At 40.1% G+C, this 9,717-nt stretch overlaps 1 protein-coding gene across 1 annotated transcript; it reads left to right on the forward strand.

Annotated features, from left to right (window-relative positions):
* The first annotated feature begins 752 nt into the window (after positions 1 to 752).
* On the forward strand, positions 753 to 2,365 carry LOC148789715 (class V chitinase-like). Its single transcript, XM_088892480.1, has 2 exons — positions 753 to 1,879; positions 2,061 to 2,365. Exons 1-2 carry the CDS (start codon positions 859 to 861, stop codon positions 2,078 to 2,080), a joined length of 1,041 nt encoding a protein of 346 aa, XP_088748606.1. The 5' UTR covers positions 753 to 858; the 3' UTR covers positions 2,081 to 2,365.
* Positions 2,366 to 9,717: the final 7,352 nt, after the last annotated feature.

Here is a 9,717-nt window from a genome sequence, read left to right on the forward strand (position 1 = left end):
TAGGTTATTAAACTTTTAAAATTAATAATCCAAATGAGGATAAATCTGAGGTAGTTACTGAAAATAAATTATTCAACTTTTAAAATAAAAAAAAAATAAAGAAAAGGAAAAGTCTCCCGAATGGAGACAAATCTGAGGTAGTTATCAGGATTTTTATAACACATCTTACATCTTATAAATTAATACCTAATTAATCCATTCGATTATGGAAACCTCTCAATAACATGCATTAATTAAATTTTGCCAACAACCACAAAACGTAAAACGTAATTGTCACCATCGATTTCACACCTTGCTCCTCCAACAAGGGTTTTACAAAATCTTCATGCATAAAGCCTTCAGGTGTACTAGCAAAGAGTTGGTTTCCCATGTGATCAAACAAACAGAGACCGGATCTGCTCCTCACAAGCACATCCTACCATGCGTGGGGACTGGAGAACATCTCCCGTACTTACTTTTAAGTTATTATTCACGGGAGATGGATGGAGATGTTCCCAATGCACCGTCGATGTGCATGTGAGGCGCCCCAGTGTGAGTGTGAGTGTGAGGAGAGACAAAGTAGAGACCTACTACACTTGCATGTGTGATGTGACTTATGGGAAGTTTGAATTAAAATACAACATAACAATTATTAATGAATGCCCCTACGGTCTTATATCTTTTTCATTTTGTAATTAAGGAAGTAAGGAACATTAATTAACAGGCCTAAGGAATGGAATTGACTTTTTTGTCTATAAATATGCTCATTCTGAAAGGCATTCTATCCAGATAAACTATCCCTTCCAGGCTTCCAAAAAAAATAGGGGACAGTCTCTCTTTTCCTCTTTTGTGTTCGTTCTCCTCCTTCGGCTTCATTCCATGGCAGTGGTTAAGGCCGGCTACTGGCTCCCAGACAGTGGAATCCCAGTGTCTGACATTGATGCATCTTTCTTTACACATTTCTTCTATGCATTCGCAGACTTAGACCCTCAGAACCAGGTTACAATCCCTCCCCAAGACCAAATCACTTTGTCCACCTTCAAAACCACACTGCAACGAAGCAACCCGAGTATTAAAACCCTTCTCTCCATTGGTGGAGAAAACACCCCAGCTGACTATTTTTCTTCCATGGCAAGTGATGCCACTTCTCGGAAGGAATTCATTGATTCTTCCATAGAAATTGCTCTAAAACATTCATTCGATGGGCTCAACCTTGACTGGAATTTCCTCGATACCGAAACTGATGATACGACTAACCTGGGTCTACTTTTGAAGGAGTGGAGAGCTAACGTGAAAGCCAAGGCAACTTCCGCTAGCCAGCCGGCGGAATTGCTCTTAACGGCATCTGTTTATCACTCCCCAGAACGTCGTGCAGGCCGTGCAAGAATAACTTACCCAGTTGATTCAATGAAGGAGAATCTGGACTGGGTCAACGTTAAGGCTTATGACTATTACATGCCGTATTCGTTTCAGGTTACTAGTTCTCATGCCCCTCTATACGAGCGGCATGGCCGACTCTGCACGAGTTCCTGCATCCAATCCTGGATTAGGGCCGGGTTGGCTCGTGATAAAATAGTTATGGGTTTGAATTTCTATGGCTTCGCATTTAAGCTCGCTGACCCTGCAAGAAATGGTCTGGGTGCACCAGCAATTGGCCCCTTTACCGCTGACGGTAAAATGTCTTACAAAGAAATCGATGCCTTCATTCAGAAAAACGAAGCAGCAATATTATACAAAGCAGACTTGGGGACCAATTACTGTCATTCTGGATCAACTTGGATTTGCTATGATGATGTAAAGGCAATTAAAACCAAGGTTAAATATGCTAGTAGGGAAGGACTACGTGGATTTTTCGCCTGGAACGTCACTGATGACGACGAGTGGATCCTTTCGGGAGTTGGTACGTATTATAAGTCCCACCGATCCAAACTCTTCATTTCTTTACTTTAATATGCATCAGAAATTAAAGTAGAGACAAATTAAATTAGATGACTACTTGCTCAGATCCTAGTAATTACTTACATGCAGCAGTACTGATTATATTATTAATTGTTTAATGTTGCTTTAATTTGCTTTTGCAGCCTCAGTAATGTGGAAATGATTAAACTGCATGCGATTGCTCAATACGTGGATTGATGCTGTGATTGCTATGGATCGATCATTGATCTTTATATTTTAAATAAAGACAGGGCTACCAGTTCTAACAGTCCTCCTTAAGTTGTAGTGTTTTAGATCTCTAGTTTGCTACTGTGTCTCCTGCCCTGTGTGCTATAGTATTTGGTCTTTAGTCTGTTTGTGTTCCTTCACTTTTCAGTTAGTTGTTATTGCTGTCGTTTTAATTTGCTGGTTTAATGAAATATCAATAAAGGAAGTACTTTTGAAAAAACTAATTAAACCTCCCTTGAGGCTTATGCTTTATACTAAAACCTTTCCTTAATTTGTTTTCAAAAAGTACTAATTAATTAACAACTCCATCTCCTATCAAATATTGTTTTAACTCTTATGTCTAAAGGAGGAATTAAAAGGAAAAAAATATACCCTAAACAGAGAGACAGAGAGTCTAGTTCAAACACAACGAATTAATCTGAATTTCCTCCTCAAATTAAGGATGGTCGCTCATACCCATTTGCACCCGTGCATTGACTCTGCAACGTGTGTGCTGTGTGAGGAGGAAATACGGACTCAAACACAACCTGAAGACACACATACAGGCATTGAAGCATTTATCAAAAGTGAATACCATTTAATTTACACAGAAATAATATTTTTTTGAGACATGAAAATCCCAACAGAGACCACAATTCCATGACTGCAAACTCAAGCAATGGTTCGATGTGTCATGAACCTGCAGAAGCAAGAAAAGAATTAAAAGAGAGCACTAATATTCACACAATCAAACTGAATGAATCACTACTTATATCAACATATTCGCCAATATCCTTTTCAAGTAGTCATGATAGAGTCGAAGATCAACTCCAGCTGCTTCAAGGTTTGGGACAATAGTTACAAGATCCTTAGGAGGCCACTTGATAATGGTAAACTTGATATTAGTTAGGTAATAAGGCCAACCGAAGTACAAATCACCTCCTCAGCCTAAGGGCTAAAACACCGACTACCGAAAAATCCTACTTTGGGTATGTAGCTCTAATAGCTCGAGTGATGAGATCGCTTTAGTAAAAAAATAAATAAATAAATAAAATAAAAATAAAAAGAGCACACCATACTTAGAAGAAAAGAGAAATTTGACTGCCATGCCATAAAAAAAAAACCGAGCCAAACAGCTCGAGAAAGTTCAACAAAAGATAAAAAAAGGGCACAACCGCCCAAGAAGATCTTTTCAAGACTAGGTTTTGGCACCCGAGAGCCACCAGTAATCAGAAGAACAGAAAAGCAGAGCCGCTAGCCTCAGGGGTCCACCTCGTCCTCATCCTCCGGGGAAGTCAGGCTCTTCCTTCTCTGCCTGGGCAAGCTGAACTACCTAACCATTACCAGACCAGACATCTCCTAGAACCACGCACCTTCTAGCAGCAGAAAGAATACTAGCATACTTGAAGAGATGCCCGGGTAGAGGTATACTGTTCAAGAACAATGGCCACATGAAGGTGGAAGTCCATACGGATGCCGATTGGGCTGGGAGTGTTGATGACAGGAGGTCTACCTCTGGATATTGTGCTCTTGTGGGAGGTAACCTGGTCTCTTGGAGGAGTAAGAAACAGAGTGTTGTCTCCAGATCTAGTGCTGAAGCTGAGTACAGGTCAATGGCTAACGGAGTGGCTGAAATTCTTTGGCTGAGATCACTACTTGGGGAGTTGGGTATTGAGTATGAGAAGCCCTTGATGCTGTATTGTGATAATCAAGCGGCTATTAATATAGCACACAACCCAGTGCAGCATGACAGGACTAAACATATTGAAGTTGATCGACACTTTGTACGAGAGAGGGTCTCGTCACAAGAAGTGTGTCTCCCATACATCACCTCCAACATGCAGCTGGCAGATATCCTCACCAAAGCTGTACCACGGAAGAAGCTAGAGGCAGATCTATCCAAGTTGGGAATGATAAACATTTATTCCCAACTTGAGGGGGAGTGTAGAGAACACTGATGTATGTGGGCCCCACAGCTACGGTCCCACTGTGTTCGTAGGGTAGAAGGTGTTCTAGTCTGCCTAGGGTTAGCTATTGGTCATTTAGTTGTTTCAGTTGTTATTTATTTTAGTCTTATTTTTGCTCTATTTGTTATGTAAAGACTAAGGGCAGATCTGTCCTTTCCATGTAATGAGCATAACTTATAAATATTAATTAAAGTGGCGGCGGTAGAACATTAAGCTTCTGCTCCTCATTTTCAACTCTTGTGTTCTACTGCTTCTCTTCCCTCTTCCTCCTTTTTTCTCTTTACCTTTCTTCTTATTTTCGAACCTGAAATCCATTAGGGTTCAAGACTGATAACAGTCCTCCTTAAGTTGTAGTGTTTTAGATCTCTAGTTTGCTACTGTGTCTCCTGCCCTGTGTGCTATAGTATTTGGTCTTTAGTCTGTTTGTGTTCCTTCACTTTTCAGTTAGTTGTTATTGCTGTCATTTTAATTTGCTGGTTTAATGAAATATCAATAAAGGAAGTACTTTTGAAAAAACTAATTAAACCTCCCTTGAGGCTTATGCTTTATACTAAAACCTTTCCTTAATTTGTTTTCAAAAAGTACTAATTAATTAACAACTCCATCTCCTATCAAATATTGTTTTAACTCTTATGTCTAAAGGAGGAATTAAAAGGAAAAAAATATACCCTAAACAGAGAGACAGAGAGTCTAGTTCAAACACAACGAATTAATCTGAATTTCCTCCTCAAATTAAGGATGGTCGCTCATACCCATTTGCACCCGTGCATTGACTCTGCAACGTGTGTGCTGTGTGAGGAGGAAATACGGACTCAAACACAACCTGAAGACACACATACAGGCATTGAAGCATTTATCAAAAGTGAATACCATTTAATTTACACAGAAATAATATTTTTTTGAGACATGAAAATCCCAACAGAGACCACAATTCCATGACTGCAAACTCAAGCAATGGTTCGATGTGTCATGAACCTGCAGAAGCAAGAAAAGAATTAAAAGAGAGCACTAATATTCACACAATCAAACTGAATGAATCACTACTTATATCAACATATTCGCCAATATCCTTTTCAAGTAGTCATGATAGAGTCGAAGATCAACTCCAGCTGCTTCAAGGTTTGGGACAATAGTTACAAGATCCTTAGGAGGCCACTTGATAATGGTAAACTTGATATTAGCTAGGTAATAAGGCCAACCGAAGTACAAATCACCTCCTCAGCCTAAGGGCTAAAACACCGACTACCGAAAAATCCTACTTTGGGTATGTAGCTCTAATAGCTCGAGTGATGAGATCGCTTTAGTAAAAAAATAAATAAATAAATAAAATAAAAATAAAAAGAGCACACCATACTTAGAAGAAAAGAGAAATTTGACTGCCATGCCATAAAAAAAAAACCGAGCCAAACAGCTCGAGAAAGTTCAACAAAAGATAAAAAAAGGGCACAACCGCCCAAGAAGATCTTTTCAAGACTAGGTTTTGGCACCCGAGAGCCACCAGTAATCAGAAGAACAGAAAAGCAGAGCCGCTAGCCTCAGGGGTCCACCTCGTCCTCATCCTCCGGGGAAGTCAGGCTCTTCCTTCTCTGCCTGGGCAAGCTGAACTACCTAACCATTACCAGACCAGACATCTCCTAGAACCACGCACCTTCTAGCAGCAGAAAGAATACTAGCATACTTGAAGAGATGCCCGGGTAGAGGTATACTGTTCAAGAACAATGGCCACATGAAGGTGGAAGTCCATACGGATGCCGATTGGGCTGGGAGTGTTGATGACAGGAGGTCTACCTCTGGATATTGTGCTCTTGTGGGAGGTAACCTGGTCTCTTGGAGGAGTAAGAAACAGAGTGTTGTCTCCAGATCTAGTGCTGAAGCTGAGTACAGGTCAATGGCTAACGGAGTGGCTGAAATTCTTTGGCTGAGATCACTACTTGGGGAGTTGGGTATTGAGTATGAGAAGCCCTTGATGCTGTATTGTGATAATCAAGCGGCTATTAATATAGCACACAACCCAGTGCAGCATGACAGGACTAAACATATTGAAGTTGATCGACACTTTGTACGAGAGAGGGTCTCGTCACAAGAAGTGTGTCTCCCATACATCACCTCCAACATGCAGCTGGCAGATATCCTCACCAAAGCTGTACCACGGAAGAAGCTAGAGGCAGATCTATCCAAGTTGGGAATGATAAACATTTATTCCCAACTTGAGGGGGAGTGTAGAGAACACTGATGTATGTGGGCCCCACAGCTACGGTCCCACTGTGTTCGTAGGGTAGAAGGTGTTCTAGTCTGCCTAGGGTTAGCTATTGGTCATTTAGTTGTTTCAGTTGTTATTTATTTTAGTCTTATTTTTGCTCTATTTGTTATGTAAAGACTAAGGGCAGATCTATCCTTTCCATGTAATGAGCATAACTTATAAATATTAATTAAAGTGGCGGCGGTAGAACATTAAGCTTCTGCTCCTCATTTTCAACTCTTGTGTTCTACTGCTTCTCTTCCCTCTTCCTCCTTTTTTCTCTTTACCTTTCTTCTTATTTTCGAACCTGAAATCCATTAGGGTTCAAGACTGATAACAGTCCTCCTTAAGTTGTAGTGTTTTAGATCTCTAGTTTGCTACTGTGTCTCCTGCCCTGTGTGCTATAGTATTTGGTCTTTAGTCTGTTTGTGTTCCTTCACTTTTCAGTTAGTTGTTATTGCTGTCATTTTAATTTGCTGGTTTAATGAAATATCAATAAAGGAAGTACTTTTGAAAAAACTAATTAAACCTCCCTTGAGGCTTATGCTTTATACTAAAACCTTTCCTTAATTTGTTTTCAAAAAGTACTAATTAATTAACAACTCCATCTCCTATCAAATATTGTTTTAACTCTTATGTCTAAAGGAGGAATTAAAAGGAAAAAAATATACCCTAAACAGAGAGACAGAGAGTCTAGTTCAAACACAACGAATTAATCTGAATTTCCTCCTCAAATTAAGGATGGTCGCTCATACCCATTTGCACCCGTGCATTGACTCTGCAACGTGTGTGCTGTGTGAGGAGGAAATACGGACTCAAACACAACCTGAAGACACACATACAGGCATTGAAGCATTTATCAAAAGTGAATACCATTTAATTTACACAGAAATAATATTTTTTTGAGACATGAAAATCCCAACAGAGACCACAATTCCATGACTGCAAACTCAAGCAATGGTTCGATGTGTCATGAACCTGCAGAAGCAAGAAAAGAATTAAAAGAGAGCACTAATATTCACACAATCAAACTGAATGAATCACTACTTATATCAACATATTCGCCAATATCCTTTTCAAGTAGTCATGATAGAGTCGAAGATCAACTCCAGCTGCTTCAAGGTTTGGGACAATAGTTACAAGATCCTTAGGAGGCCACTTGATAATGGTAAACTTGATATTAGCTAGGTAATAAGGCCAACCGAAGTACAAATCACCTCCTCAGCCTAAGGGCTAAAACACCGACTACCGAAAAATCCTACTTTGGGTATGTAGCTCTAATAGCTCGAGTGATGAGATCGCTTTAGTAAAAAAATAAATAAATAAATAAAATAAAAATAAAAAGAGCACACCATACTTAGAAGAAAAGAGAAATTTGACTGCCATGCCATAAAAAAAAAACCGAGCCAAACAGCTCGAGAAAGTTCAACAAAAGATAAAAAAAGGGCACAACCGCCCAAGAAGATCTTTTCAAGACTAGGTTTTGGCACCCGAGAGCCACCAGTAATCAGAAGAACAGAAAAGCAGAGCCGCTAGCCTCAGGGGTCCACCTCGTCCTCATCCTCCGGGGAAGTCAGGCTCTTCCTTCTCTGCCTGGGCAAGCTGAACTACCTAACCATTACCAGACCAGACATCTCCTAGAACCACGCACCTTCTAGCAGCAGAAAGAATACTAGCATACTTGAAGAGATGCCCGGGTAGAGGTATACTGTTCAAGAACAATGGCCACATGAAGGTGGAAGTCCATACGGATGCCGATTGGGCTGGGAGTGTTGATGACAGGAGGTCTACCTCTGGATATTGTGCTCTTGTGGGAGGTAACCTGGTCTCTTGGAGGAGTAAGAAACAGAGTGTTGTCTCCAGATCTAGTGCTGAAGCTGAGTACAGGTCAATGGCTAACGGAGTGGCTGAAATTCTTTGGCTGAGATCACTACTTGGGGAGTTGGGTATTGAGTATGAGAAGCCCTTGATGCTGTATTGTGATAATCAAGCGGCTATTAATATAGCACACAACCCAGTGCAGCATGACAGGACTAAACATATTGAAGTTGATCGACACTTTGTACGAGAGAGGGTCTCGTCACAAGAAGTGTGTCTCCCATACATCACCTCCAACATGCAGCTGGCAGATATCCTCACCAAAGCTGTACCACGGAAGAAGCTAGAGGCAGATCTATCCAAGTTGGGAATGATAAACATTTATTCCCAACTTGAGGGGGAGTGTAGAGAACACTGATGTATGTGGGCCCCACAGCTACGGTCCCACTGTGTTCGTAGGGTAGAAGGTGTTCTAGTCTGCCTAGGGTTAGCTATTGGTCATTTAGTTGTTTCAGTTGTTATTTATTTTAGTCTTATTTTTGCTCTATTTGTTATGTAAAGACTAAGGGCAGATCTGTCCTTTCCATGTAATGAGCATAACTTATAAATATTAATTAAAGTGGCGGCGGTAGAACATTAAGCTTCTGCTCCTCATTTTCAACTCTTGTGTTCTACTGCTTCTCTTCCCTCTTCCTCCTTTTTTCTCTTTACCTTTCTTCTTATTTTCGAACCTGAAATCCATTAGGGTTCAAGACTGATAACAGTCCTCCTTAAGTTGTAGTGTTTTAGATCTCTAGTTTGCTACTGTGTCTCCTGCCCTGTGTGCTATAGTATTTGGTCTTTAGTCTGTTTGTGTTCCTTCACTTTTCAGTTAGTTGTTATTGCTGTCATTTTAATTTGCTGGTTTAATGAAATATCAATAAAGGAAGTACTTTTGAAAAAACTAATTAAACCTCCCTTGAGGCTTATGCTTTATACTAAAACCTTTCCTTAATTTGTTTTCAAAAAGTACTAATTAATTAACAACTCCATCTCCTATCAAATATTGTTTTAACTCTTATGTCTAAAGGAGGAATTAAAAGGAAAAAAATATACCCTAAACAGAGAGACAGAGAGTCTAGTTCAAACACAACGAATTAATCTGAATTTCCTCCTCAAATTAAGGATGGTCGCTCGTACCCACCTCACAGCACTTGAAGCATTAATTCATGCTTGAGTGCATTCCGTGAAATAATTCTTTTGCTTCCAAGTTTGACACAACTGTTGCAAGAGGCCACTTGGGTAATGGTAGAGACTTGAAATTAGGTAATGAGGGTCAACCGTGGTCTTGCATGCTTTTGCAGTTGGAGCACCGGCCCAAATATCAGAAAATCTTGAACAGTTCATCAATCTTCAAGTGTCCCGAGGGAATAATATTAAAAGGTCTCTGGTTCACCATCTCAGCAAATTGCAAATTAATATATATAACCCACAGACCAGACATGAACAAGGGTTGAGTAACAATTTACATCATTGTAATTAGGAAGGCTTCGCTTGTTTTCCAACATCTTACGAACAAGTATTCCGAAG

The sequence above is a fragment of the Nelumbo nucifera genome, chromosome 8 (genome assembly GCF_055504915.1).
Source record: "Nelumbo nucifera cultivar China Antique chromosome 8, China Antique-T2T, whole genome shotgun sequence".
Lineage (NCBI taxonomy): Eukaryota > Viridiplantae > Streptophyta > Magnoliopsida > Proteales > Nelumbonaceae > Nelumbo > Nelumbo nucifera.